Genomic DNA, 26,082 nt, shown 5'->3' with positions numbered 1-26,082 from the left:
GCGTCACCCCTGGTGAAGCCTACCGGATGTATAAGAGCACGCAGATTATTAAGGGTGTCTGTCATCAAGCGGGGCGGCACAGCTCCCGTACTCTGCACTCCATGAATACGGCAACCTCATTTTTTCCTCATTCGAGTCGGCATACTGTTCTGTAAGCATAAGCACCGAGGCGAAGTCTGTCCCCATACGTACGTCTGCTGCTCCTAAGACAGGTAAGTACGCCTGTCAACATATCATTATGAAAAAAAAAACTATAACTGACGGAAGACTGTGGCGCTTAATCACTAAAGGAATATTTCAGAATTCGGAAATATCGTCCGCAAGGTGTACAGCATTTCTAGGAGTAGAGCCAGCCGTCTTCAGTGAGGAAGGAAAGAGAAACGTTTTTTTAAACCGAGATTATTGATCTTGAGGTCGAATGGGTGGCTTTCTCATTCCAGGACTCCACTGAATATGGCTGCTCGACGAACTTGCTGGATAAGCGCTCCTCGTGCCGCCAGGGTATTGGCGGAGAGCTGCAGCTCGCACCACTGAAATGACGTGCTTGGTGCCGTAAATTGTTGGGGTTTGCACCCGCACCCCCACGTGATGTGGAAGAGTGTGGGACGTGTGTCGTGGGTAAAAAAAATGCTCTGGGAAGCGCAAGTTCTAACCTCTGTGGGCATAGGCTGCTAAGGTATTGCAGTCCTCACATGTAACCGGTACTGAATGACATTGCTCATGGGCCCTTGGAACACCTGCCACAACTGGCAGGCGCCTCATGAGCGACCTGCCCCAGTTGGCAGCTAGGTGAGTCACTAGCGATAAGGCCTTTTTGGGCCCTGGTGAAGCCTGGTGGAGTCCTGGTGAAGAAGCAATACCGGTTTCGTAGCAGCTGGGGCTACGTGCAAAGGACGAAACCTGTGCACGCTAGCTGCAGCCAAGTGGAAAGGAGACGAAACGATTTCGCGGCAGCTGCTGCCAAATTGAAAGGCAGAGACGACGTCACGCCAGCTACCCCTTACACTGTCTGTAAAGCTGTTATAATTAATCAATGCGAACAGCGCGACCATATATCACCGACGCACCTATGCTGCATTTAGTTTAACCAAAATAATGGCAGGTTATTTTTCTCCCTTTTGCACTGCTCTTGTCACTGCAATAATGATAGCAGCGACCAGTGCTCAGCACTGACAGCGAGCAAAATCATTAGCCAATGGTTCGTTTCTGTGTGGCCACCCGCTTGGAATAGTTTTTAGAATAGTTTAGAATAGGAATAGTTTTTAGCATCTTTAATTGCTTGAGAACGTTTGAGAACTCAACACAGCTAATGTTCTTTATGGGAAGGAACGAAAGAGCTTTTTCTAAGTCTAGGTCCTTTAGAACAGATTGCAAGCAGCCATTACCGACCGTTCATTTAAGCCCCCCCCACCCCCCCCCCCCCCCCCCCCCCCGCCTCTTTCCGTTCATGAACAAAATCAAGATAAAAAAAGGTCCTCATAGGCGGAGATCTTCGTTGGTGTGTCATGTGTCATTAGCTGCTATTCGTAGAGTGGATAACACCTGCAGGATGCATTTAGGCGCGCATGGCGACAGAGTGTATATGAGAGTTCTCTGGAAAACCGGATTGTGAAACTCAACCAAGCTAAACGCCTCTGTGACAGTCCCACTTCCGGGGCTTGCCTGCATGGGGCATTATCTGTGCTTGCGCCAGATAGACACGTGCGCGCACCTGTTGCCTTCATAAAGCTGAAAACGAGGCAGCTCTGCAAGCACAGACGGCAGAGCACGAGCGTACGCTGGGTTACCGTATTTTTCTCAGCGTATGTAATTCCAGCGCTTTCAGCAAAATGTTCAATCCAAATTTAATATTTCTCTAACCTGGCATGGAACACACGTGGTGCGAAATTTAATTAATATCACCTAGAAATACGTCACTGGCTTGCTAACAGTATTTCATGCAGACAAATTGGTTGTTGAGGTAACCAGGACCAAAACCGCCTCTTGTTTAGTCTCTTTACAGGCATGTCGCCAAGGCGCGTTGCTGTCATCATTCTGTTAGTCGCCAGAGCAACTCTCGGAGTACTCGGCGCCACGAACATGGAGGAGTTTTTTAAGGTAAGTGTAGTAAGGGGGTTAGAAAAGTCATGATGTGCTTTCTTCTTCGCTGTCGCCTCCATATCCCTGATTCTCACTGAATGCCCGTTATCGGCATCCTAGTATGATATAATCAAACGTTAGTGAAAACTTCTAGACTATTCGCTCCTCACACCCATGTGTAAAGAAGTGACCTCCGTACCTGTATAACGTCCTGTCTCGATAACGACACCAGAGACGCTTACCTAAGAGACCCGCTCACACGACTTATATGGCGCAAAAACTGAGAAAGCTTAAATGGTGCATGGCTTTTGCCGTGGTAGTACCAATAAGCGAGTAGTATGCTGCTCTTCAAATTTTCTTTGCAGGTTATGAAAGTTCTCATCGTTCTTCAAAAACAGTTTGAAACCATTTGTTATTGCTGCGATGTAGAAACGGCGATTAGCAAAGCGAACATTCGTACCCAAATCTGTCAAACTGTGGTAAAAATTCATTTGGCAGCCTCTAAAAAAGACTGAAAACCGCCTTTCGTTCATCGTCGAAAAACATGAGGTCACCCTTGGGGCGAACACTGAACGCATAGAAGGAACGAAGATAACGGGAGTAGTATTGCATGAAATATATGCAACGAGAATACTATGTATAGAATGTATATATATTAAAAAAACTTAATAATGCTGGAGCGCTTGATGAAAACGATGCACGGTGGCTGCACATGCGCAGAGAGTACACAATGAGTGCACGGTAACGACTTACCAGTGCTACCGAAACGGAACCACCCTGGAACCACCCTCGTCACGGAACTTTACTGTGGTGTGGAGCGGCGAGAACACCCCCGATGACCGAGTAAACTGCCTCGACATGTACAAGCTCCCAGGAGATCCTAAAAACTACACGTGAGTGGGATCTAAGAACAGACTATGTAAAAAAAAAGTGGCATTCAAGCTACTGCTCACTGATTTAAATTTGCCCATTAAGTTCGCTTTAACTCTAGAAGCAGCTTATATTATTCGAGTGTTATCTACCAACAGTTAGTTACCGTAGACATAAAGTGCACATTTCTTATGTTTGAGTACAAGAGCATATTTCTGATTGTACCCACAATGCTAGTGCCCATATATCTTCCTGTACTTTCTGCAGACGCCAGGAATGCTGGGGTAGTAGTGCTGAAGAGGAGGATGCAGTAATGACACACTCAAGGTCTATTGAGCACTAGCACAAACAGATTATTGGAAATAATTACGTTAAGGGAAGAAAGTAGAACCAAGTCGAAACAGCTTTGTTACATTGGCGGCTGTGCTAGAATTGAAATGTAGGTTGCTGGGATAACATCGATCTTATTTTTGTATTGCAGCTTTACAAGTTACGCCCTTTATAAGGAAGAAGGGGACTACGCGCTTCTGATTGGAAAGGGTATGTTCTATCATCGAGTAGCATGAAGCGAATGATAAATGTGCCTGCATCAGTAAGCTATTCGAGCTACCATATCGAATATTATTGGAGAAAAGTTTTATAATTTCAGAATTGTAAGACATGAACTGTCATGGAATTATTGAAGATAATGGTATATTTTTCTGATATGTAGCAAAATCTTTATTTTAAACTGTTTCCATCGATCGCATCGAACAGTTAAGAATGCCATAAAAAGCCAATGGGGAACGCTTTTGACGCTAGCAAAAACGTTAATAGAAAAAGAAAATAGAAGGGTGTCGTCGGTTTGTCTGCGAATATATTGACTGCTTACATTATGCGAAAAAAACTGCGTTTATATACGGTTTCCCGCTCAAAAATGCTTTTGTCCAGAATTGTTTGTAAAGAGAGCATCAAGAAGAGATTTAAAGTGTCTTTTGTAATGTTTAGCTATTTTGATGGGTCACAAATTTCGAACGTCGGGAGTTTTACCTGAGAGGTTCTGAAATTTAACAAAATAGTCTGTTTGTCTGAGAGGAGCGCTTTTATCAGCATACCATAGTTAGCAGTGAAGCGCACCAAAATACAGCTAAGACGTTTTAACTAGTGGGCTGGTTAACTAATATTCAGTTCACTTCTCAACTAGTGCTGTTAGTCTCATTATTTATTGAGAGGCATGTTGCCAGCCGTAAGTAATCTCCATGTCAGTTTTTAGAATTTCGAAAACGCAGTTACCGCTCTCTTGTGTGGTCCAGGAACTTTGGCTAGATCACGCCAAACTACTTGCGCTTACGGGAAGCCTGCCGGAAAAGCAATCCCTCCAATGAATAGAACTCGTCGAAATAGCCAAAATTTCTTGGGCAACAGCAGCAAGGGTAACTGCGTTTTTGAAATCCTAAAAAAAAGATATGGGTACTACATACGGTGTGCTACAGGCCTGTCAATAAATAAGTAAACGAACCATAAAAGTTAGAAAGTTAACTACTGAATAATAGTTACAGAGCCTGCTAGTTAAAACGTCTAACCTGGATTCTGAAGCCCTACTCCGCTGACAATGTTATGATGAAGAAAGAGGTATTCTAACTCTAAATGCCTGTTGTTAAATATAGCAGAACCTCTTAGGAGAAATACCAGGTATACGTGGCATTATCACGAAATGAACAGACGGAAATCAGAACTCGTGTCAACGTATGTTCTTTCTTATCCCGCCTTGATTCCGTGCTGTTAAGCAGTTATGACCAACCAACTCTCCCAGCAAGTAGCAGTTAAGGTAGCGTAAGCGTGGAACGATAAGACTCGAGAGTCTTGCAGGCTAAAATAGGAGTAAACTAAGCTGTAGTCACATATGACGTATTTAGTTCCTCTGGTTGGGTAACCCATGTGCCAGAGAACCGCAGAAGGGTGGTCGGGCAATGATGAAATGAAAATCCGGCGGAAGATGTTCGTCTCGACCGAAGTTACTTGCTTCCAAGAGGCAACGAAGAATGGTTAGACGGCGGAGCATGTATTTTGGCTATTTGGATCATTTCTTAAAATTATAAAGAGACTGAACTTGACGAAGAGGGGCAATCTCGATTCGCTGATGACACTGCATGCCTTGCTAAGTCCCCCAGGATATTAGCTGCAAAGCGTGTTCAATCAGCTAGAGAAGAGGCAGAGCACAACGGCAGGTCTAAAAATTAACATGCGGAACATCAAAGTAATGTTCAACAGTCTCGCAAAGGAACAGCAGTTCCCAATCGGTAGCGAGGTGCTGGAAGTGGTCAGGGAAGAAGCCTACTTAGGGCAGGTAATGGCCGCTGATCCGGTTCATGAAAGGGAAATAACTAGAATAATCAGAAATGGGTGGAGCGCATATGGCAGGTTCTCTCAGATCATGAATAGCAGTTTACCAATATCCCCCAAGAGAAATGTATTCAGGAGCTGTATCTTACTGGTACTCACCTATGGGGCAGAAACGTGGAGGCTAACGAAAAGGGTTCAGCTTAATTTAAGGACAACGGAGCGAGCTATGGAAAGAGAAATGGTAGGTGTAACGTTAAGAGACCGGAAGCGGGCAGAGTGGGTGAGGGAACAAACGCGGGTTAATGACATCCTAGTCGAAATTAAGAGGAAGAAATGGGCATGGGCAGGGCACGTAATGCGAAGGCAAGATAACCGCTGGTCCTTAAGGGTAACGGAGTGGATTTCAAGAGAAGTTAAGCATAGCAGGGGGCGCCACAAAGGTAGATGGGCGGATGAGATTAAGAAGTTTGCGGGGTTATGGTGGCCGCAGCTGGCAAAGGACAGGGCTAACTGGAGAGACTTGGGAGAGGCCTGACCCTTCAGTGGGCGTAGTTAGTCTGAGGATGATGACGATGATGCAGGAAAGAATTATGCGCCCTGTGTTTTATGTCAGAGTGCTTTACCACGAGCACAACATGTGAGTTTGCTGTTTTTGTAAGCTTGACGTCCTTTCAGATGGGCGAGCCAGGCTTTACCTTCTACAGCCCCCGTACCAGGGTGAAGCCTATTACTTCAATGAAGGTCAGTTTGCCACTAAGTATTTTCCTGTATCTTTAGTGACGGGAAACCACGGCAAAAGCGGAAATCAATACAAGCGCGTAACTTCTTTCAGACAGAAGTGCCAAGCACAGAGAGCAGGGGCTCGCAGGGGTATGCTTACGAATGCATAATGTTGGCCTCTTTTGCAAGCACATAATGAACAACGCGCACAAACATTTGCCCTGTTGACAACTATGGTCTAACCACTGTTTACAGCAACCACTTATAATTACCTTAAAATTCGTAGAAATCACTGGTTTTATCCACATTCTAGCTGTGGTAGATTCATTTTTGACAGCGCAAGTGGTGTTCGCTCTTAAAGTATTATGCAACCACTTACGATGTGGTTGATAGCGACGCGTGTGCCATCGTGCAACCACAAGCTGCCACCTTCGCTGCTTCGCTAGGGAAGTAATTTCTTGAAAACTAGTGCAATGACTGCAGTTCCAATCCAATTTGAAGATATCCCGTTGTTTTATTTTTATTTCGCAAGCAGACAGCGATTTTTGTAATGCGATAGCTGTTAAAGAAAAATAGCAAGCTACAACGATTGTTTTTCGAATGCATATTTTTCACAGAAGCTTAAAACGATTAAGCTTTACATGACCCATAAAACACGGTCATCAATCTGCCCTCCACATCTTGAGCGCAGTGGCTAGGTATTAACAACGAGAAATGCCAAAGGAGGAGGATAAACGGGCCCAGTGCCCAGGCTGAGGTAAAGCTTTGCAGGCAATTTTTTTTAAGTTGTCTGCATTTCATAAGAGCACATGCTGAGAAAAGTGCAGACGTGTCACAATGGGCAATCAAGTTCTGATGCAGAAACAAAACATAAACACTTCACGCGAGATACCTCGGAATATGACAATAAAAAGATGAGATGTAGCGCAGAAATGTTACATTGTTCAGTAAGTATAAAGTATAAAACATATAAGAAAAAATCCGGGAAGCTTCAAAAACATTGTATTGAAGAAACTGCTTTACTAAGTTTCATCGCACCGACCTCTTCATTCTTTGAAGGAAACAGGTTAGACTAATGCGCCACCGTTTCTTTTTCCTTAAAGTGCAGGCTAACCTTTTCTCCTTGGCTAACCTGCTTCCCTTGGTAGGAAGCAGGGTTAGCACGAGAAGCTGGAGCGCTAACGAATGCCCGCGTTCATGAGAACGAACTCTGATGTAGTTTCTTTCACGCTATCAAGCACCTGACAACCTTGCTTTATAATTTGTACGCCTTAACCGCATTTTGCCAGCCGCATGTGGAGTTCAGCAGGCTCGCAACCATTTAATAACCTTGAGGATTAATTAAACCTGTGGGGCTGTTTTGTTAACCTGAATGTCTGGTAGGAGACCCGCAAGCTTTTAATTGTGTACGTGCGGCCTGTAAAACACCTTTCACGGTCAAAACACCGCACACCATGTCCATGCCAGTCATCACAGATAAAGCCACTGACAGAAAGTTTAAAATACTGGTGAACCTCGGAAAACCTTGGCTTGCACAGTAGTGCGGAAGCGGCTAGAGGAAAACCAAAACTGGAAATTGAAGGTATGAATCAATACACGAGATTTCATCCATACTTTCAGATAGGTAGCATGAATGGCGTTCAGGCTTATGTGCTACGAACTTTGATTTCGTACAGAAAACGAATGCTCGCCATACGAGTCCTCTGGCTGCCTTGGAGACATTTGAGAGTGAAACTTTTTGTTGTGTACTACGATGTCAAGAATATTGAGGTTCCAGACCAAGTATTTTACTCTGACATGCGAGCTCTAAAAATCTCAAAGTAAATTACTGCGAAGTTGGGTCACACGGGTGTTTTAACACAATGCTTTTAATTCGTTAATGGTTCAAAAGTTGAAGAGGAGCGCGTATGTAACGGCCACAATGAGTGAGTAGGAGCTTGGTTTCTAGTTTGTTAGGGATGGATGGGTTTACGTATGCATTTCGTTTGACTGTTGAACTCTGAGCATAAGGTGCTTGTTAAAAGCGTAGGTTTTCAGATGTACAAGTTACAGCTTGTATATGGAGCTTCCTATCGCCGTTGGGCTCAGACTATAGGAAACACAAAACGTCGCAGTGACTAAATGTTTTTTAAACTGTCTGCAGTGGCAACTTCGAACAATAAATCGGTCTTCAAGATCTACGACACGGACGAAACATGCACGCACGCCAAGGCTTTTCGCGACCAGGTATGCCCGGAGCCATGTGACTTGAAATATGTACGCTGAAGATCAAGCTCTCTGGCGCAGCGCGCGCAGCACAACTTAATAAAAATAAAATGTCCCTTTTCTAAAGGAGCAAAATAAAAGTAACTAAAAACGATTTATTACAATAATGGTTTGATAAATTTTTGCTGCAGTGCTAGTGATGCATGATAGATTTTTTTTTGTCCTTCGCTATAGAGTGAGTGTGAAGAAAATACCTTGGAAAATGAACATGCCGACCAGCTGACTGCTTGAACCGGTCCCTCTAAGCATCCTTAATCTTTCTGTCGTTCGCGATTATGCTGCTTTGAGTAGCCTAACCCGAGCGACACAGGCGTGGCTATAGTTCAGAAATTTCTTTTTAGAGGGTTTTATCTCGGTTTGTATAGGAGCGCTCTTGAACTCTCGTTTTCAGATGCACAAAATTTGTTTTAGCCTGGTTCTTTCGTCTAGATTGCAAATCAAACAATGGTCGTTCTCTCAGGAAGAAACAAAGGCTCGATTGTTTATTCCCTAGCCTGTCTCTTCAACAAAAGCTAAATGCACTCAAATTTAAAGTTTAAGTTGAAATAAAGGAATGGACAACATCGAAGAGAACGCAATAGAGAGTTCTAGAAACAAAATGCATATGAACGCTCCCGATAATTTTTATAAACTGAGGAAATAGTCTTTTCGTGGATCGTGTACGCAAACAGTTATTGTTGACTTTTTTGTATGCAGTTCATGCTCGCTTGATGTTGTGCTTCGTATCAACTTCAGGGTGCCCTAGAAGCGGGATTTGAGTTCTTTAGTGTTGGCATATGACTGAATGTTACAGAGCTGTGGCGGAGGAGATGTCGTTTAGGCTTGAGTATTTCAGGCGGAGACACGCAAATTCTTCGACGCCACCTTGGACGACTCCGCAGGCACTGTCCGTGTAGCGTGCGCAGCCACATTTATGGTATCATTCTTGAATATAAATCGAGCCCATCTCTTTGACTAAACTGTTTTATCGATGCCGTGGGAAGGCGTCGCCATTGAAGTAGCGTCAAAGTGGAGTCTGAAAGCAAGACTACACTTCCACCACTGCAACTACTGCCAGTGGCCACTGAGTGTGGTAAAACAATTGCGTGTCTTCGGTTTAAACGTCATTGGCTCTCCTCTTATGTAACCCTTCTAGGTAGCTACACTGCTGATGCCAGCCAGGAAGCGGCCATTGCTTCTCGAGCAGAACGTTACATTCATGGTCTTTGTATAGCCCATACATCCCTCGGTGAGCTGCCATTACGAATCTCTTCGATTATTCTTTTCTGCTTTGCGACTAAAATGCGCTGCGCTCAAGGCCTTTTCTCAAACTGTGTATGTGATATCACCTGCAGTAATTTTAACCTATCTCTCAGAACGTTTCACTTCATCTGCCGGTCTTATCGAGCAAAGGGTGGCTTGTGTCTACTGAGGCTAAAAATTGTCCTTCCACTCGTAAACGCGCTGATTTTGGGGGTTGCGTTGAGCATGGTTTGTTTGACTCAGAGTCATTGCCGGAAACCATTACAGTAAGCAAAAAGGTAAGAAAGAAGTGATTAGCGTTTCCGAAAGCGTGATTCTTTGACGATGACGTGTGGCCTTGGGGTAGTTCGGAATGCAACACGTTACACGTTCTGAGTGTAACGAAGCGAGTGGTCCAGGATGCTGAAATTGCGATTCTGACTAATTGCTCAAACGGCACTATCGAGGAAAGTAATATACAGCGCAACAAACAGGGACAGCAGAGAAGACACATACAACAGGACTGGCACTTTTGTTTGTGTCTTCACTGCTGTCCCTGTGTTTTGCGCTGTATATACTTTCCTTAAGATGAGGCACCGACTAGCCCATACCAAAATTTTGATCTATCGCACTGTTGAGGCCGTATGACTTGAAGTAGCCGTCAATATTTCTGTCAAGTGGTTAACTGGCTTAGGAACAGCGTAGAGGCGATCTTTGGTATTCAAGAGCACTTCTAATGCTCCTTCTCGCTTCCCATAAAAGTTTTAAAATTCCATTTTAGTGACATATCTCGTTTTGGCTACTCAGCATAAAAAGGGGTGGCATTATTTGTTGGTACATAATAAGACTGTTCTCTGGGGTAAAAAAAATTCTAATTTCAGCTTTAAATAGCTAGGACAGCGTAAACATCATAACAAACAATGCCGACACGAAAGATGAAATGTTCCGATCAAGTGCTTCGATGGTGTGAACAAGACAGGAGGCGTTGTAAAAAATCGGCTTGTTTCCTGCAGTTTCTCGGCTTTTTAATCTGCTGTGTAGCATAGCTTGTGACCTTGTGCAGGATCACGCAAAACCAGCGGCACTTAAGCAAGTTTGACTTAAATACGCTCGTCCCCGTGATAAACTCCGTTGGTATTCGCCCAATTCATGAAGTCAAGCAGCGAAAGAAACCAAAGTTTCTTCACACAGGCGCTCGGTGGCTTCTATGGACAATGCGCCAGCGTCCTATTTCTAGGCCGATCACTTGAAACGGAAATGAGGTTCTCCGCAGGCGAGAAATATAGAACCTGCTGGCGAAACGGTGCCTTAGGACCATTTGGCGTTGTATGCTTTCTGCGACACCGGCATGGGTAGCGCTAGCCAGGAGAGCACGGGTGTGGTGACGTAGAGCAAGCCTCGGCCGTGTATCATTTGGAATTGCTCACTGGATGACACGCACACGTCCAACTGAGAGGTCACCAGGTCCTCCTTGGGAGCCTGCAAGTGAAATTCTTAGCATCAACCAATAGCCCAAAGAAAAACATTAGGATGGGAATGCTACACCATATGGATTCGGGGTTTCGAAAGGTCCGAGAAAGAAAGAAATAGCTATTGGCTAAAGCAAGCCCATCACTCGCAGGGCACGTAAGCTTAGTTGATGTTAAGAATTCTAAGGCAGGTTAATCTGTTATTCCGACCTCTCTCACCTCAGTGGTCACATCGTCTAAATCGCAAGATGGGAAAACTTTTTTCGAGAATGACCGAACCTCAACTGGTGCAAGAGCTCGTCTCCGGTATGGTGGTCGACCCTTGTGAAGAACTGGCTTTTGGAAAGGAATTCGGCCGTAGTGTACTCTGTTTATGGCTGGAGGGAGATACTTCATGAAGGGCTGTAAACTTCTAATGGCGCAGTGGCTAGCCTTTGGCCAAACTGCCACTCAATGGATGCTCTCAGTTCTGAAATTAATTTCGATTGCACCCGGAAACAAAAGTACATGAGTTCTTCAAGCTGTTTGAAGTAGTCGCCGCCATAGGTGATCCTGTGTAAGCCAGCATCTGTGGACCCTGAACAATGCAGTTCAATCATGCGATGCCGCAGGTAAGTGGCGTATCCTAGTAATCCAGCGGCATAGGGGCCCTGCTTTGGTAGGAGCAAGGACGTGTGTATGATGTTGGCGGTACTGTTCACGCAGTAGCGGAGGTTTCTATACAACCCGCGACAGCCCGATGCTACACAGAGCACTGAAGGCAAATCTCAGTAGCCATTCCCTCTGTCGACAAGGTGGAGACTGAAAAGAAGACCGAAATGAAAAGACTGAATAGTCTCATGATGGATCTGAAAACAAACCAGGTGAACCTGGCGCACTTAAGCGTTCAAGCCCAGATATATCTTATCTCTTTGTTGCACTAATCAGCGTACTATAGACTGGAGAAGGCATTGAATTAAATAATGGAATTGAGTGGGCGAGTTGGTTTTCCATCTTGACAGTGAAAGCGCTCAAAAAGACAAGGACGACAGAAAAGGAAAGACATACAAAGCGCTACCTTCAGCGCTTCAAAGCGCTACCGCTAGCTTCTGTCGTCCTTGTCTTTTTGAGCGCTTTCACTGTCAAGAAGCATTGAATTAACAGGGGAAGTCTCGATGGATGTATAAAAGTGTCGCTTCTGGGTCATTTTCGTACCCAATTCTTCATTTCTGATGTTAGTGGAAGGCGCCTGATGGCGGGTAGGGCACACAGTTCCATGAAACGACGTTCCTGATATCTGAGCGCACACCCCCATGACTGCTAGCGTGCTTCATACCTTCCACTTTTCTCTGCTGTACTCAGTCTGAGTTATGCTCAAGACTTCGAGCAGTTTCGGAGGTGAATGCTGTTCCCCCCTTTCGTTTAAGTCACTTCACAGCACATGATCAGGCACTGAATAGTAAGAGAGGAATCCGTATAAGTCGTCGAAACCAGGAACATGACCTGTGCCGTGATTCTGCAAGTGACTTCGCTGCTGCAATCACCCAGTAATAGAGACACATTTTTCTCATCTTCCTAGTGTAATTTGCGGCGCATTTACTTCGAGACTGACGATGTGGCTTGGCTTCAGTTTGGCTGCGGTTAAAACAACCCTGACCGAACCAGTCCATTACAAAAACTCTGATGAGCATGCATTGCCTCTAATATAATGGGCAGGCTTGCGTGCAGTTTACTCGCATTCGGATGCCAGGGCTTCATTTAAGTGAAAGCGCGTTCCTTACAAACATTCATAAGTCCATTTGGCTTTTATAGCTCTTTTGTATGGCAATAAAGTGTACCTGTAAGCCAACATTCTTTTTCTTTCACCCTACATATGACGTTAGTAGCCTGCTGTTTACTGCGTCAAAAAGAATTATTTACCAGTTTTTAAGACTGAAGCTGCATCCTCAGGCTAAGGAAAACAGCCTGTAGAAAAACTCCTAATTAGGTGGTCATACTACAGGTATTTAAAATGCAAGGAGCATCTCTGTGCATGGATGTTTCACACTGCCTCTTTTGAAACGCACCTGTCATGACAGCGCATTCTGCTAACGACCTTTTGGACAGCGGCGAAACACCACAGCCTCTGAGTCTCCGAGGCAAGTTACTTCGATAGAACAACTCACAAACTGTCCTTCCCACATGTTCTTTAGGTCTCCGCGGCACCAGGCGAGCGAGATGACTGGTAACAGAATGGCAGGGACGAGGTAGAGCAGCGCGGGCTGACCCCTGTCCATCACTCTAGTCATGGTCAACGCCAGCGCCAGTCCTGCGAGATAACCTGGACGGTGCAGATAGAGAATCAAAAAGGTTCACCTTTTATGCCGGCAGGCTCAAATAATCGAGTAATCAAGGAAATCGAATTAATTCGGGTCGTTCGGCAACTCTATTGACTTCCCAATTCTTTGTAGCCGGGAAATCCTGGCTTTCACCTATTTTGGCAGGCCTACAAAAGATAATGACAGATGTCATTGCATTGAAAGCAAGAATAATTTAAAGCGCGGTTGTATTAGTTATGCTTGCGCATACGAAGCTCGAACCACAAATTTAAGACCCTGTGTTCACCGTGGCTTCCCGCTTTTACCCTTAGTGCGTTGAACAAATAGTAAGGAAACATTGAGCGAGGGTTAAGGTATATCACTAAAGTATCATCTGCAGTGCATCGACAGGTATTTCAAAGCATATATATTCACTCTGCAAAACTTACAAACGAGTTGAAGCAAGAAGTACCATGGGAACCCTTTCTTGACGATAGCCTCATAAGAATGGCAGTAGGACACGGCAAGTCCTACGGGAAAAAAAAGCGAAACAAAGTCTCCAGATTCCCATCACTAGGCGTAACACAACTAAATATGAACGAAACAGGCGGCACTGAATTGATGTTTGCCTGCCTATATATGCCGACTAAGAGCACAGAAAACATGGCTGCGTGCCTTGAAAAATGAGTATACTACTGAGTGAAATAAATAAAATGAAGGGGAGTCTCCGAAATATACTACGACTATGGCAGTCAGCTGTTAAGGAGGTGATGTTGGTTTGGGACGGACATGGGGTGTTGCGAGTTTGAGATGGTTATGGTCATGTATGAGGGATTTCATGGGCCGCGGCACATACCGGCAACTCGAGGGCCACGTTGCAGATGGATCAAATGAAAATGGACATTAATCATGTGGCCCTGGTATGGAATGACATCACTTCAGGCGGACAAAGATCATGAGATCTCGAGAGGAGGTTGTCCGGCATTAACAGTTGAGGTTGGAAAAAATTCTGCCATTAGAGCAATGAGTACGTAGCGCACCGGGAACGACGATGTCACCATAGCCCAGCATCAAGGCGCTACCGGGACACACAGCCGAGTCACCAGGAAAGAAATACGGAACCCGCATGAGCACGGGCAAGTCTTGCACGCCCTGGGCCACGCTCTCCATAACGCTCACGTCTTTCTGAGGGAAAAAAAGGAAGAGAAGATCCCAGGGTGATTACCACTGTGTAACGCCAGATTCAGCGACATATGTGGAGGAAGTTTTATTTCACTGTATACTGAGGTAAAGAATTTGAGTGACGTGCATTTATGTATAATTATGAAGAATTTTTTTAGTTCTATTTGCTCCTACTGCTACTACTACTAATAATAATAATACTGCCGCCACAATGGTTCAATGGTTATGGCACTCGGCTGCTTACCCAAAAGACGCCGGTCCGCTCCCGGCCGCGGCGGTCGCATTTCGGTGGAGGTGAAATGCTAGAGATCCGTGTTCTGAGTGATGCCAGCGCAAGTTAAAGAATCCCATGTGGTAATTTTCCAGAGAACTCCACGACCTTCCGAGCGCGCATTCCTCCGCTCTCGCCATGCCTTCCTCATTTTACAGTAACTCTCATAGTAACAGTAACAGTTTTCTCCTGTACACTTGAACTTCTCTCACTTGCACACTCCTGCCGATTCGTTTCTGCAAGCTCCAGCAGTCCTGTTTATGCAAATGGTAGCTTGTTTTCATTTTCATGGAGCTAATTGTTTTTTTTTTCGCTCCTGGCGGAAACTCGGAACCTACTCGGTGCTCTGATAGGTCGATACAGTGGGGAGACGTGTTGGAGCCACGATAGGTTTCACGCCTGGACGGAAAGTATTCGTAAATCTATTCAACTGGGTGTTAGTGCGCGTGTCACATTTCTTGCCTCTGATAATGTATCAAAGTGTGAATCTCCTTCTACGCACTTGCAAATTGCCTTATTCGCATAGTGTTCTGCCGACAAGAGCTATTACATTGCTGGGATCGTTTCGTGGTACCCGTTCTAGAAGCGTGGTGAAAAACAATCAAGCATGAAAATATATTAAAACAGGACAAGACAGTATTGCTAGGCTGCAGTCAGTCTAGTCAAATGAGTTCTGCATTCGTTTCGAATGCATGCAATCATAAGAACGGTTTGCGCTCATTTTGCTTTTTTTCCATCACAAGGCGTAGCAGCGTCTCTTTGCGTACCTTCGTACGTAATACAGAAGAAATGTTACCAGCGCCAAAACTTACTGTTAGGAATGAAGTGACGAACACCATAAATATGTCGTCTAGGAAGAGAAGCACGCAAATTACTGTAATAATCTGTGGAACAGAGAAAGAAAATAAATGTCATAGCTCAGTGGTGCAGGAACAAACACGCGCAAACATCCGCAGAGACGGACATGTACTCTCTTCGCATGCTCTACAGAAGTATAGCAAATCGGCCACACAGTATCCCTCCAAGCAAAAATAAGTCTAATGCACTGTCTCGTGGAGTGCTACAGAGGGGGAAAAGATTGCGTAAAGTTCTAAATGTGCTAGGAAAGAACACAAATTTCGCTAGCACCGCAGAAACGTAAAAACGTTGAGTTAGACAGGTGCAAGCTGAAATGAGCCCCCGTTGCAGGATTTTTTGGTAATATCAGGCATTACTAAATAAAAACGAAGATCACGAACACTTAACCGAAAGTTAAGGAAACAACGAAGATTTCTTTAACTTGAAAATAAGCTTATCTCACTTTGAAGTTCGGCAGGTGTACGCTTCGGTGGATGTTGATGGCGAAGCTGGAGCCTAAGATGTTCTGCAGGACCCAGGCATGCTCCGCCGTGCGATAGATGAGCCACGTGATGGGGATGGCAATTGCTAACCACACTGCCACGTGGTGCCGTAGCTCCATGCTTCGTACAAACCAGGGAAAGAGAACATTCGGAAGCCTGCGACATGGCAGGGGTCTGTGTTTTCACAGGGCTGCACGTTGGAACAGCTTGAATATCGCTGATGATCTGAACTTCCATCTTAAGAATTTCACTGTAGAGATCAGTACTCATCATGTGCAGAAACTTCTGCATGCTAAGGTAGGCGAACGCGTAATATTTGTAGCGCATTTTTTTAATACATCAGCAAAAAAAACGATAAATTGAGTAACACTTAAACATGAAATGACAGCAGTATCTGCTAATGTTTCTTCGCTTGCCAGGATATTCTTCTCTCCTCAATATAAGACGTTGCTGGCGTAGGGAACGCCATCTACAATACTGAGATCGATTAAGCATTTATGACAAAATAAAGCCGGTCGAACGCAACTGTTTGGAAACGAATGCTCAACTCTGCCGAAGGCACATGTGGAGCGCACTTTCTAAGCCTATATTCATAATTATTAAATATGCTCCGGAAAGGAGCAAAGCGCAAAGCGACAAAGAGAAACCGTACCAAATGGGAAATGGCTGGCATGAAGCCATTTGTTAGAGTATATTGCCGCGTCTACAACAATAGCCAACATGCTCAGGCATATCTACGTAGCTGTGTAAATTGATGGTCACCTTACGCTGGCGCACGGAATGAGAAATGCGAGGCCGTCGAAGATAATTATCAGTGATATCATCGAGCCGAGGGCAATGGAGCCCACCATTACGGGCCCTGCAAAGACAGAAAAAAGTCGCAGCAATGAAGAATGCAGTAAATGCTGAGTGTAACGTACTCTGCATAGTTTTGCGTTTCGCATTGTAATAAAAGTTCTGAGCTTCTTAATGGCTATATGCCCTTTAGAGGCAAGATCAAGATTGTAACGAATTTATACAACAAATTACGGTATTACGGTGTCAGCGAATACTCGCAAGTGAAGATTTGGTCTTTTAGGGTTTGTAGGTTGCAAGCAAATGTGAATTGAATGCAATGGACATCGTGCTTACATAAGATTTGTTTTCATCCCCGTCGTTCTCCAGGTCACTTATACTGTAGGCATTGTTAAGCGTTTAATTAACTTATCTCCTAAACTGATACATAAGCAATTTTTTTTTGTGAGATATTGACTGGTCGGAAATAAGTAATCAATGTGCTCAGAGAAAGCATTGCTGCTCGACCCAGTTAAATGATAGTAATGCGCCCGACACTTTGTATTTATTGCTTTACAAACCTTCAACTTGATTTCGGTTAACAAGCTATCATTACCGGCCGTGCACAGGCCTCTTTCTTTTATTTCTAATCTCCATTTTTACCATACTTGCATTTAAAAAAGAGAGCTCTTGAGAGTACACCTTGTTTTAAACTAAGATTTAAGCCAACGAGGTTCGCCAATCAATCAATCAATCAATCAATCAATCAATCAATCAATCAATCAATCAATCAATCAATCAATCAATCAATCAATCAATCAATCAATCAATCAATCAATCAATCAATCAATCAATCAATCAATCAATCAATCAATCAATCAATCAATCAATCAATCAATCAATCAATCAATCAGCAGAGCCCTAGCCGAACGAAAAGAGATCACTGTCTTCTTGGTAGCTCAGCTACACTCTCAAAGTATAAAGTGGGTTCTGTAATGATCAAAACTGGAAGGGAGAGAGAGATTGGATTGGCAGTCTTACACAGGTAGTTGAAAAAGTAGTACATCACTAGCAAGTTGACGGCTATCGCCAGCACGAAAAGAGTGATGAGCTTGCAGTCGACGGGGCACTCTGCAAACGAGATATCCTCCTCCAAAAGCTCATCGTCGCAGGGAGGGAAATCGTCCACCGACTTGGACCGGTGACTTGATCGCGGCCGACTCCTCACGGTCGGCTGTTGCTCTTCCTGCCTCCTTTTTTGGGAACCATCGGCAATGTAGGCTGCTTGCAGCCCCAGCGACGTGGCCGACTGAGACGGCTTGGCAATCGGCATGGCATCCAGGTCGGCGTCCTCCTTGCGTGGCTGCTCGTCTTTCGGCTTGGTGCGCCGGTGCTGGGTCAGGAAGCTGCGCAGCGGCCAAATAGGTTCACGTGGTTAACTTCCGGACTCGCAGGTGAAATGCATACATTTATACACTCACGCAGACACGAATTCATGCATGCACCATATATGTTTTGCCTCGGCTCCTATATCACCATCTGTGTAGCAACTACGGAAGATGAAGAAGATATTAAAAGACAGGAAGGTTAACAAAATCTAGATCGCCTCTATCAGCCAGGCAAAAGTTCTACTGAGTGTACGATTAGCGCTCTTCAACAAAATGGCTCTCTCTTTGCGTTTGTGCGCATAGGTGTCAGACGGAATCTTTCGATTCGCAAGGACAGAGATCCGGCGTTGAGTGACATTGTGACTGCAGTGACATAGGAAAATTTGATAACCCTTTAGACAATCACCATTAGTGGTGCAATTGTGCGATGAGGCGCAAAATCATCCTTTTATGCCGAAGCTACGCCAGACAAAATGCTCTATGTCCGCCTGCAGCTTCGTTTTTAATGAAAACTGAGACAATAATGTGAAATAAAAAGCATAAAAAGTGAAGGGTAAATGTTTGCTTTCAGAAAGCTCACCCCGAGATGTTTTCTACGCATCTCAAAGGGAGGCCTTAAAATTATTTCGATGTTTTGCGCCTGTAAAACTGAATCAGCATAAATAGGGTCACCAACGGCGAGCAAGGACTGGGTTTAAATATAATTCAAACATTTATTCTCCATGGAACACCAGGGCAAGAATGAAGCAGTTTAATATGAAATTCACAACGGACAGAAAGGTAATAAAGACAGTGAAAACCACAGTTTCTGAAAAGGTTTACATTTTATTAACCTCTTTCTTCTGAAGGAAGAGCTAGATATCGAGGAAGCCTTATAGTTTGCTGCCCCTCATTGCAGGCATTCCGAGACAATTGCCGGAGCCGAACGGTACATATTGATGGCCATAGCAGGAGGCTTTGGCGGGAAAAGTTTTGGATTCCGCGTAATTCGTGCATGTCGTAGGAAAGGACACCTCTCAGTCTAAAGACACCGTGCGAAGACAAATGTGCATGATGCGGTGACACTTCAATCCTAACGCATATAACATGGACATGCCTTCGAAAACCCCCACCACCTGCAGCCGCGTAATGCGGCCCTGCAGCCGCGGGATGTTACGCTGACCAGCGCAGGCCTGTACGACCAGGCAGCGCTCCTCGCCATCGCCAGAAGGTCGGCAGAAGGAGCCCTGGGCTCACCCTCAAGTGGTCTATCTACTATCCTGTCAATCAATCAATCAATCAATCAATCAATCAATCAATCAATCAATCAATCAATCAATCAATCAATCAATCAATCAATCAATCAATCATCAATCAATCAATCAATCAATCAGGATAAAAACACGGCTGCGCACATGGCTCCCTACAGGATTTTTTTGATGCAATGTAGATTCTTTTTTGACACTTTTCATACATTTCCTGACGTTTACAAGCGAACTAGGTACACTCGCCGTCAAAAGTAAACGGAAGGCGACTTTGTCAAAAAAATTTAATTTCTTTAAATCTAAACATATTGGTCCGTGCTTGTTGGTGCACTGTGCAATTCGCAAAATCCCAATTAGGCTGCACATATGTATTCAATGATGCATGAATTGGGGGGACAATGATTAAATATTTTCGTGAATATTGCCTTCCATTTACTTTTGACGGCAACTGTACAGTGTTTGTGCCTGGTTTCACTGGGGTGTGCGATTGCGATTCTGTACTAAGGCTGCTGCACAGCGAAAGGCATGCAGTAGAGATGACAGGCGGCGCAAGCGCCTTCAGGTGGTTTACAGCAACTTCCTGGTGCTGCCGGCCCACATCGCACCCACAGCGACGGTGGAGGAGGCCAAGAGGCAGAGGGCAGCCGCGCTGACGATGATGTCGATTTCTACGAGGTAGAGCTTAGCGAAGGGGCCACTCGGCGTGCTCGCGAATGCCGCAAACGATGACCTCTCTTCCATACTGTCGGCCTGGACGAAGAAGTATAGTAAATTCAGTGAGCTGCCAGTTCCTGCGTGCACGGTTTCGACTGGGATTACTGTCCTATACTTCTGGTAGTCAATTCTTCAGAGCCCGGAGTGGTAAAAGCGCCTTTGTCTTATCTATCGGGTATAATATGCGGAGCTCCATGAAGTAAGCGCACTCCATTTCTTTTGACCAGGAGGGAATCGTTCGCGAAAATGGTTAAAGTTGAAAAATATTTGACCTGACTGAAATGTGTTCAACAAAACTCATGGTAAATTTTGCACGTTTTGAAGTACAGGATCACCTGTAGAATTCATAACACGTAGGAACTAATGTCCATTGGCCAAACCGGACGGTGTTAAACAGTACCGTAATGCCCAGTATACAACCCGAACTAAAGATGTGCGCACGTTAAAATTTTTCTTTCTGGTGACATTTTACAGGTGACGACTACAAGTGTGGTAAGTGTTGTGGAGCGCGCCATAGACTAAGCTCCTGGCATTTTTTTTTTTAAATTCTCATCCTTTGGATTGAATTTGCACCTCACGTGTCACCGTGCGAGTGATAGTGCATGGAGCCAGTGTTGCTTGAGGGCATGGGTGTGCACCTCGAGGTTTAGTCTTACGCAACACATTGTCTCCGGTCTCTTTCGCACTTTGCCTTAATTATTTGTATTCTTATCAAAAAGTTAACAATGACTGAAAACCAACGAGCATTGAACTGCTTTCGAACTGTAAGTTATAGAGCCTGACTAGTCATGAGAAAACAGTGTTAATGGCAAGAAATAAATCGGTAGTTGCCCCTAGCTTTTTGATGACAAACCCGCAATAACTTTCGAAAGTTCCAGGAATGCGGTATGAATCCCTCCGACAGTGCATACCCTGAATCCTTCGGCGGTGCTGAGAGTCATTATACCGAGGATGATGTCTTGCGGAGGAGCTGTGTCATTCTTTCCGGGTGTGAAATAGCCTCTGTGAAGCTGTACCACGAAAAGCAGGAAACGGAAGTGCGCAGTTATCGAAGGGGTTGGCATATATAATTTTCAATAAAACTTCACGAACTTGATTTCAACAGCCAGACAAACATAGTCATATTTATTCTCAGATAGGTTGTATAAGTGCTCATAAAGAGTGCTAAAAAGTGCTTTAAGGTGAATCCACACGTCTCGTATATGTTTATATTTGTATTATTTTCTCGCTTAGGCTGATGCTGTAGTGACGTGATGCAGAAACGACGAGGATTAAATTACGTGATACATTAGTGCTATTTTTATCAAGCACACGGTGTTGCAATAGGTCCCCACATACGCCTAGAAAAGGCAACAATACTCCAAGTTCATCTACCTAAGCTCATGAAGCGCAATCGCTGAGAGGATCTTCCAACAGAAACAGTTACAGAGTGTCTTCGCTTATCGAAGCCCCTCACCACGTTAGATAATACCTAACAATTTTCGACAAAAGTATTTTTGAGCGGGAAACCTTTTATGAAAGCTATTTTTGCATATAATGGAAGTTTTCACTGTAACAATGAATACACCCGCAGATCACCCGACGGCAGTCTTGCATGTTTTTCTATTAATGTTTTTGCTATCGTCAAAAGCGTTTCCCATTGGTTTTCTGTGGCAGCCTTAACTGCTCGATGCTATCGATGGAAACAATTTATAATAAATTTTTAGTTACATATCACAAGAATGGACCACTGCCTTCAATATTTTCATTAGAGGGTCTTACAATTTTTTAATTTTCAAACTTTTTGTCCGATAATATTGGACATGAAGGGCACTTAAAACACTTGGAAGTCTCGGCCTAAATTAATATATCTACAGCATGTTCTACCGTGTAAGCTGCGGGGCTCGCGCGCCATTTGCAGGGTGTGAAGTGTTGAAGAGGGACTTTACAGTACCTTGCAGACTCTTTGCACATTTCAGGCGCCGGAGGAGAGAAAAAAGTAAACTTTGTACGATAACAAACTTGGAAGACCCTGGAGCTACCCTCCACTGCCCTTTAAAATTTAACGCTAACTAAAGCTTCTCAACAAAGCCAGAATTTTCATTTTATGCAAGGAAGGTTGAGCGCACCTCCATCTCGACGTTCCGAGCCACAACGAGAGAGCGCGCCCTGGCGGACACCGCCTGAGCCAGCGAGGCCTCGAAGGGGCACGGCTTCTCTTCCGTGGGAAGCATGAGGAGGACGTGCTTGTCAGACACTCGCTCCAGGCCAAGCTCGCAGCTCTCGTTGGCATTCCGAAATTCCACTCCACGAAATATCTGTGCGAGAGAGTTACAATGCATTTTCAGTGCATGCTCGCGAGAAGTACTAGGTGATGATTTGCGCTAGCGACTTCCAGTTGAGTATACGCACGTTCGTGAAGGGATCTGGCTCTTTCATTCGTGAGTCATCCCTTAAAAAAATCATTTAGACCTTCGATAGCTTTCCATAGACTTCTGTCTGTAAAGTCTACAGATTCTATGGACAAATCCTAGAGGAGAGTACATAGGCAGTACAAATCCTCTAGACAGTATATAGACAGTCTAAAGATTTATGGCCGAACACTTTTAGTAGACTTTTGTCTATAGAATGTCGATAGACTATGAATAGACAGAAAGAAATATCTAAAGAAAAGCAATAGATTCTATAGAAAGATCACAGACTATCTATAGGCCCTTTCTATAAGGGACTTTCGCAGATTTTGTTTCATTTCTGTCTAATTTTAACAAAAATAAAAGTAGTAGTTTTGTGTGACTGGAAACACGAGACATTACGACATTTCGAAGAAAGAAACTGAAAATCTGATGTGTTTTGACGTTTTTCGGCGCTCCTTAGTACGTAGGAGGATGAATATCCACCACCGGTTATCTACTTCATTCGTTGCCAGCGTCCGTCATAAATGTAAGGTCACTTAGCTTTCTTGGCGCTTAGTAAACAGCGCAAACAGAAGCAGCCAAGCTTAAGACCTCCTAATTTCTAGGTGGGTGCTTCAGTAGAGGCGGGTTATTGCAGCCGTGCTGTGTAGCTGTGGCAGCACGTGTTCTCCGCATGGTTTTGTGCAAAAGCGACAATTCTTGGAGAACTTCAGCAGCAAAACCAATAAGACGTACGTCATTTTCTTTCCCGTACGGTGGCTGCTTGAATCGGGTCGACACGTAAGTGCAAAACAGAGACTCGGATCCTGAAGCGTCGAGGTAGCGCATTATTCCAATTTCCACACCACCAAAGCTCTGAAATCAATCAATAAATAAATCAAATGAATGCATGAATGACTGTGTCAATCAATCAATCAACCAATCAATCAATCAATCAATCAATCAATCAATCAATCAATCAATCAATGTTAAGACATATTTATCAAAGCGTGACGACCACGTTTCCCTAGCTGAACTACGAGTGCGGCAAGAAACCTTGCTACACATCTCGATATGGCGGAAAACTCTGAAGACGAGGAAAGGTCCCTTCATTTTTTGAAGACTTATGCGTGCCTTTCGCGTCAGCGTGCGCGCATTCGCGTTTTAAATAGATCTGTTCAGCATGCGCAAGCATTAGAAAGGCATGCAAGATGGGTACACTGAGGAAACAACCGTCAGAACTTCGAAATTGACGCGTTTCTTTGGTACAAATGAAAACCATTCACCTTTATGATGGTACGTGCAGTGGAAAGGCTCTAAACTTACTTAATTAACTGAATATAATGTATGTCATAGCGTTCCAGGTGCAAAGAACCCATCTTTGAAATTATAAAAAGTTAATATATTCTAAAGAAAAAAGTTAACTTGAAGATGACCCCTCTAGCTTTTCTGTAAAGGTAGCGTTTGGATTAACGTTACGATAAAGCAGTTTTGAATTGTCGGCGTGGGCACACTGAGGATCAGCGTGAAATGAGACGCAGATGTCTAGACGGAGGTGCCGAGGGATGACTAGCAGCCATTTACGTACTTCGAGGAGATAGTTGCGGCGATATAAGATGTTGTCACAGATGGCAAACTGGCGGGCTTAGCGGCGGAGAGCTCTGGACGCAAGAGGCGTGGATAGCATAGAGAGAAGGGAAATGACTTGAGCGATCGAAGGGTGACTGCATGGTTAGAAGGCACGTAAGCAAGCAATGTCGAACGACGCGAAGTCATAGGTCGAAACAACTTCAGTCTGGGCATCATGGCATAGGTGAACTTAAGAGTGGGTGTCAGAACACTGAAGGCGGGACCTACTGAGGACTCATGTCATATTCCTGCAAACGAAGGGCCCACCGAGCGAGGAGACCTGGTAGATCTTTCGGTGAGGATGACCAGCAGAGGGCATCGTGGTCTGTAATGACAGGAAATCAGCGGCTGAATATGTACGGGCCAAATTGGCTAATCACCTAAATTATTGACAAGCACTCTTTTTCAGCTTTCTATAGAGTTCGGCTGGTGCGCGAAAGAATATATTCTTCGAAGCCTGACTTCTTTTGTGCAAGAACTGCACTGAGGCCCACACCGCTTTCATCAGTGGAAAGTTCAGAGGGTGCGCTGGGGTCAAGAAGGCGGAGGATGGAAGAAGACACCAGAAGGTGGCGGAGAGTTGTGAAGGCAGTGTCGCAGACGGAAGACCAAGAGGAGAGATGGGGGTTGCCGGTAAAATATCTGTGAAAGGAGCAAGGATGGAACCAAAATTTCGGAAGAAGCGGCGGAAATACGAGCACAGTCAAATTAAGCTTCGCAGCCCTTTTATGGAATTTCATACTCGTTTTCACCACCAATCAGCACTGGCTCGATCGCCGTCGCGCCCCGATATCGCAATAGCCTGCTAGCAGGCATTGCGGCCGTGATGAAGGAATGCTGAGATGCAAATAAAAGCATGGTTATACTGTCAATGAATGCTGAGAACACCGAAGCATGGAGAGCGAGCGCTTACCGCGTCTACCTGCGACGCATCCGCAGCATCGCAAAGGAGCACCGTCCCCTCTAACAGAAGCAGCAGGAAGAGCCGAGACGACGCGGCGAGGAGCCTCCTCCACCGTGCGACCGCAGGTGGGCCGGTCGCCATAGCGGGCTGAACCCACGCAGACTCCTCCTACAGCGGCCGCCAGCGACCATTCTGGTGGTGTGAGCGATGGCCATAGGGCTTTTGACACCATTGCATGAACTACATTGTTTGGATCTTTAAAGGTAATTGGTAATCAACCGTTAGACACCGACGAAACAATAAAAAAAAACAAGAACAAGTCATTTTGTTTGCCGTTCTGGGGCTTCGTTTAAAGTCTAAACATCGTGTTTATGTTTTTCTTTTCTTTATGGCCAACGTCTATGTTTTGGCGCTTTAATATGATTGTCCCTAACCAGGCTGGTTTTCATCGAATTCTCGACTTCAGCTAATTACCTGTTCCAAACAGACCATGAAGAGACAGATTTACTGTAAAGTAATAAATAAATAAATTCATATGTACAGCGGCCGTGTCCCTGGAAAAAGAAGATGAAGCTAAAGTTTAGCTCGTATGTTGCAATACTTTCTTTTACATTTTGACCTATTCAATTTTTGTCTTTTCTTTCTTTTTTCTCTCTTTTTTTTCATCCAAACTCTTATCCCTTTTCAGTCCACGCCCTACTTGAGGTAGAATCTACCGGTGTTGCTCACCCGCGTGCTTTTCTTTCCCCTTTATTCTGTACAGGTGAATAGCAAACCTCTGCCTCCTGATTCTTGTCGATGCCGCTACAACCTCCTAAACTATTTCATTAAAATATTTTCACCACCACCCCCCCTGTGTAGGCATGTGCCATCATTTCAAAAACTAACAACAACAACAGCCAGATGACAGAGCCCGAAAATGTGTGGTTGGTGGAACATAGAGGAGAACGCATTCAGAACGCTTGTCGTACATGGTTTGCGTTACAAGAATCCGCAGATCCAAATATTCAAACGACGTTACGCCAGTCCACGATCCCGGTGG

The 26,082-nt window shown here is 44.6% G+C and overlaps 2 protein-coding genes across 5 annotated transcripts; one reads left to right on the top strand and one right to left on the bottom strand.

Annotated features, from left to right (window-relative positions):
* On the top strand, nucleotides 1–18,022 carry LOC149341037 (uncharacterized). Of its 4 annotated transcripts, none has more exons than XM_089547493.1 (8): nucleotides 1–212; nucleotides 1,992–2,097; nucleotides 2,800–2,972; nucleotides 3,431–3,489; nucleotides 5,947–6,012; nucleotides 8,135–8,217; nucleotides 9,392–9,484; nucleotides 17,962–18,021. In XM_089547493.1, the coding sequence occupies exons 2-7, from the start codon at nucleotides 2,005–2,007 to the stop codon at nucleotides 9,467–9,469; spliced, it is 552 nt and encodes a 183-aa protein (XP_089403619.1). In that variant the 5' UTR covers nucleotides 1–212; nucleotides 1,992–2,004; the 3' UTR covers nucleotides 9,470–9,484; nucleotides 17,962–18,021. The 4 variants fall into 4 exon arrangements, with proteins under 4 accessions (XP_089403619.1, XP_089403620.1, XP_089403618.1 ...); XM_089547494.1 differs by lacking the exon at nucleotides 1–212 and adding an exon at nucleotides 1,745–1,802 and having other exon boundaries at nucleotides 17,962–18,022; XM_089547492.1 differs by lacking the exon at nucleotides 1–212 and adding an exon at nucleotides 1,769–1,879 and having other exon boundaries at nucleotides 17,962–18,022.
* Nucleotides 10,786–25,181, bottom strand: LOC149341036 (uncharacterized). Its single transcript, XM_089547490.1, has 13 exons — nucleotides 25,050–25,181; nucleotides 23,264–23,383; nucleotides 22,244–22,432; nucleotides 21,047–21,145; nucleotides 19,993–20,171; nucleotides 17,831–18,195; nucleotides 16,778–16,874; nucleotides 15,976–16,171; nucleotides 15,488–15,559; nucleotides 14,263–14,407; nucleotides 13,672–13,752; nucleotides 13,091–13,245; nucleotides 10,786–10,956 (listed from the first exon to the last, which is right to left on the bottom strand). Exons 1-13 carry the CDS (start codon nucleotides 25,179–25,181, stop codon nucleotides 10,786–10,788), a joined length of 2,001 nt encoding a protein of 666 aa, XP_089403616.1.
* Nucleotides 25,182–26,082: the final 901 nt, after the last annotated feature.

This window comes from Amblyomma mixtum, chromosome 6 (assembly GCF_055824585.1).
Source record: "Amblyomma mixtum isolate Tamu chromosome 6, ASM5582458v1, whole genome shotgun sequence".
NCBI classification, from domain to species: domain Eukaryota; kingdom Metazoa; phylum Arthropoda; class Arachnida; order Ixodida; family Ixodidae; genus Amblyomma; species Amblyomma mixtum.
Note: the sequence above shows the minus strand (reverse complement) of the source record. Positions and strands in the feature narration are given on the sequence as shown.